General features: G+C 52.6%; 1 protein-coding gene across 1 annotated transcript; it reads left to right on the forward strand.

Moving 5' to 3' along the window:
• The first annotated feature begins 1906 nt into the window (after positions 1-1906).
• Positions 1907-4399, forward strand: LOC149361495 (uncharacterized). The gene is made up of 2 exons (XM_089568096.1): positions 1907-2911; positions 3812-4399. The coding sequence occupies exons 1-2, from the start codon at positions 1907-1909 to the stop codon at positions 4217-4219; spliced, it is 1413 nt and encodes a 470-aa protein (XP_089424222.1). The 3' UTR covers positions 4220-4399.
• Positions 4400-4681: the final 282 nt, after the last annotated feature.

Below are 4681 nucleotides of genomic sequence, written 5' to 3' on the forward strand. Positions count from 1 at the left end.
CCCTACTAGTTTCTCGTGAAATGTTACCTCCTCATTGCGCGACTTGTCAAGCGCCTCACGCATGTAACCGAAATCTGGTAATGAGCTGCAACAATCCTTCTCTTAGCGGCACTTTGCAAACTCTTGTGCAATACCGTTTTTCCTTCTTTTCGGAGGCGTTTCTTTCGCATTGTTGCTGACCCTCATCCCTACTAGTTTCTCGTGAAATGTTGCCTCCTCATTACCCAGGCGTCAAGCGCCTCACGCATGTCACCGAAATCTGGTAAAGAACTCCAACAATCCTTCTCTTAGAGGCACTTTGCAAACTCTTGTGCAATACCGTTTTTCCTTCTTTTCGGAGGCGTTTCCTTGGCATTGTTGCAGACCCTCATCCCTACTAGTTTCTCGTGAAATGTTACCTCCTCATTGCGCACTTGTCAAGCGCCTCACGTGTGAGCGCCAGCTCATCCCCGCCGACGGAGATCCTTCGCCGGAGGGCGAGCAACCCGAACTTTGAGTCCGAGCAACCCGAGCCGCCCGCGGGAGGAGAGAGTGATGTGAGGAGAGGATGAGGAGGACGAGCGCTTGCGCGGCGCGTAAACAACAGACTCAGGTGTTGGCCACGAAAGAAGCAACACGGCCTCTTGTTAACCCAGTGATCCTTTGTAACGGAAAGACGAATAAACGTCTTTTGAATTGTTCGTTTATCCTAACAATTCAGAAGTGGGATATAGTCAACGTTCGCCCGAACTTGCGAAGTTAACCGGCAAGCCCCACCATGCCTGTCACCCGCACCGGAGCATCTTCAACGAATATGGCATACGAAGATGGCGGACGACCGAGCAGCGATGGCGGGAGCGACGACGCCGACGACTCAAGCCAAGGCGAATCCGACAACGCGGTGACAAGTGGAAACTTGCCTCCGATACCTCAGTCAACGATTAACGTGGCGGAAATCCTGCAGGCCAGCGTTCAGGCCGCAGTGAGAGAAGCCATCAATGGAATTGCCTTGCTTCAGACGCAGCAAGCAGCGGCCACACCCATCTTTGGAGCGGGAGAGACAGCTCGGTTAGTGCCATCGTTTGATCCAGTGTCATCCAGCTCTCCGACAGTAGACGCTTGGATAAGACGCGTGGACGACTTGGCACAAGTCTACCATTGGTCCGACCGGCTGACATCTGGCAACGCACTCTCGAGGTTGGAAGGGCCTGCAAAGACATGGTATGACTCCCTCTCTTCCGTCAACAAAACATGGCCGGAATGGAAAGAAGAAATTAAGCGCGCCTTCCCCACGACAGCGGGATTCCAACGACTCCATCGGGAAATGCAGGAGCGACGGCAAAAGCGCGGTGAGCCCATCGAGTGTTATTACTACGACAAGCTCTCGAAAGCTCGCCGTTGCAACCTCACAGATGAAGCTTGCATTGAATACCTCATCACGGGGCTATACGATGACGACGTGATTAGAGCAGTGAGCGTACGCACGTACGAGTCGCCGGAAGATCTTCTTCACTGCCTGAAACGCATCGAAGAAAGATTAGGAAACACTGCCCCCAAAAGTTCAAAATCAAGTGGTCCCCCGAACTATTCTCGTTTCCCCGCATATGCCAACGCCCATGGCAACAAAAGCGAAGCAATGGCGTCGGCCTTGAACACTACCGACCACAAGAACCTTTCTCCGAAGGCGAGGAGGAAGCCGCCATGGAATGAAAGAGGACAGCCCCTCTGCTTCAACTGCAGCGAGTACGGTCACGTGTCCCTCAATTGCCCGGCACCACCGCGAAAGGCGAGATGCAACGCTTGCGGACGAGTGGGCCATGGAGAAAAAGACTGCAGGGCAAAAACGGAGAGAGGAGCGCGCGTCGCTCAGAAGGTGTTGGGCTTTGACCTCCGAGCCGCTGAAGAGGCGAACGAAAAGTACTTTATGATGGCGAAAGCGAACGGCTGCGACATACGAGCAAACGTCGATCTCGGTAGCCAATGCGTAACTCTGCGGAAGGAGGATGTCAACCGAATCGGAGTCGCTTACACGAAGTTGACAAAGCCGTTCACTATCGGGGGCTACGGGTCCGGACATGTGACATCGTGTGGGGAAACGAACATCACCCTCACGGTCGACCAAGCTACAGCGGACGTTCCCGTGCTGGTCGTGCCAGACGCGCCACAGTCCATACCCCTACTCGTGGGACAACCTTTCACCGAGCAACCACACATCACGATTGTGAGGCGGAAGAACACAGTGCGGATTTTTGAGGAGCACAGGAACGAGGACAATAGAGACGACACGCTTCAGTCCATTGAAATTCCAGAGCTCCCAGAACGACCTGTGTGCCTATGGGCGAAGGAAACAACGGTTGTGCCCCCAAAATACGCGGGTTTCGTTAAGCTCTACGCCACTGGTAGCGCACCACGCTCAGATGTCTTCGTGGACATGCAGCTCAGGTGCCAAGAAGGTGGAGAGCATTACATACCACGTTGTGTCCTCAGCGTTTACGGGACCAACGAAACAGTAGTCCCTATAATGAACATTTCCAATCATGAACTGACCATCAAAGAGAACGAACGAGTCGCACGAGCGGAAATTTGCTACCCAGACGATGCATCGCCACGAGAGGGTGAGTCGGACACCAGCATTGTTCAGCAGCCCTTAATGATACCGAGCGAAGAGATTCAAGGAGGTCCTGATGTTGCTCCTAAGGAACGTGAAAAGCTCGAAGAGCTTATTTTTGAGTATCGGGACTGCTTCGCAACCACCATTTCAGAGATTGATGCACTTAGCCGCTCTGCATACGACCCCCCAGAAGAGACGGATATCGTTCCTGGCCTTCACGTCCTTGCAACATGCATAGCGACAGAAGACGTGCTAACCGTTGCCCAGCTGAATGATCCAAAAGTTCAAGCTTTGAAGGAAAGGCTAGAAAAAAAAGAAGACCTATCCAAAGAAGACAGGCGCGTCAAAAACGAATACCGGTTGCGTAACGGCATAGTATTCAAGAAGAACCAAGAAACCGACTCTAACGAAGGACTGCTGTGGGTAGTTCCGAACCAGACTCGCTGGAGAATCGTCAGGACATGTCATGATGACATTGGCCATTTTGGAGTGGAGAAAACCTTGAAGAAACTTAGGGAAAGGTATTGGTTTCCCAGCATGAAGCGTTACGTTAGAAGATACATAGCCTCTTGCATCGAATGTCTTTTCCACAAGACGCCATCTGGAAAGAGACCGGGCAAACTTCACAGCATTGACAAGGGCAACGAGCCATTTCGATCAATACACATCGATCACCTAGGCCCATTTGTAAGAAGCAAGTCCGGAAACGCCTACATAATTGTAGTCGTGGACTCTTTCACAAAGTTCGTATTGTTGCGTGCAGTCCGCAACACATCAGCTGCACCAGCGGCGCAGTTTCTACACGATGTGGCAGGAATCTTTGGCCCACCGGCTATGGTGATCACGGACCGCGGAACTGCTTATACAAGTGCCAAATTCAAAGCAGCGTGCGAAACTTACAACATAGTGCACGTCAAAAACGCTACTGCCACTCCGCGAGCTAACGGGCAAGTCGAAAGATATAATCGCATGATAACCCCGGCAGTGGCAAGCTTGACGAAAGATGCAAACGGCAAAGACTGGGACTCTGCGTTGCCTCAGGTGATGTGGGGCATAAACAATACGCTCCACAAAGCCACTAAAACTACTCCGTTCGGACTGCTCTTCAACTTCAGGCCGCGAGGCATCAAGGGCGACACCGTGGAAGACGCCCTCGCCGAGTAATTTGACCATGAGGTTGAAACCAGGCGAGCCGCAGCGGCGGAGAATATCCGAGAAGACCAACGCAAGCAACAGGAGCGGTACAACAGGAAGCGGGTGGAAGCGCCGACATACAATCCCGGAGATGTTGTACTAGTTGAGCGAGAACCGGCAGCAAGTGGGGAGTCAAGGAAACTGAAAGAAAAATACAAAGGACCGTATATCATCCGAGAAAGGCTTCCCAACGACCGCTACCGCATCGAAAACGTGCCTCCGGGGCGGCAAAGGCGAAGAGCTTACAGCAGTATTGCACCGGTTGACAAGCTGAAGCTTTGGGACCGGGAATTACACGAGACAAGTTCGGAAGAATCGGGCCGCGAGGACGATTCTGACCGGGGCGGTCGGTGGCACAGGATGGCCGAATGTGAGCGCCAGCTCATCCCCGCCGACGGAGATCCTTCGCCGGAGGGCGAGCAACCCGAACTTTGAGTCCGAGCAACCCGAGCCGCCCGCGGGAGGAGAGAGTGATGTGAGGAGAGGATGAGGAGGACGAGCGCTTGCGCGGCGCGTAAACAACAGACTCAGGTGTTGGCCACGAAAGAAGCAACACGGCCTCTTGTTAACCCAGTGATCCTTTGTAACGGAAAGACGAATAAACGTCTTTTGAATTGTTCGTTTATCCTAACACACGCATGTCACCGAAATCTGGTAATGAGCTGCAACAATCCTTCTCTTAGCGGCACTTTGCAAACTCTTGTGCAATACCGTTTTTCCTTCTTTTCGGAGGCATTTCTTTGGCGTTGTTGCTGACCCTCATCCCTACTAGTTTCTCGTGAAATGTTGCCCCCTCATTGCGCAGGTGTCAAGCGCCTCACGCATGTCACCGAAATCTGGTAATGAGCTGCAACAATCCTTCTCTTAGCGGCACTTTCCAAACTCTTGTGCAATACC

Source organism: Amblyomma mixtum, chromosome 2, assembly GCF_055824585.1.
Source record: "Amblyomma mixtum isolate Tamu chromosome 2, ASM5582458v1, whole genome shotgun sequence".
Taxonomy (NCBI): domain Eukaryota; kingdom Metazoa; phylum Arthropoda; class Arachnida; order Ixodida; family Ixodidae; genus Amblyomma; species Amblyomma mixtum.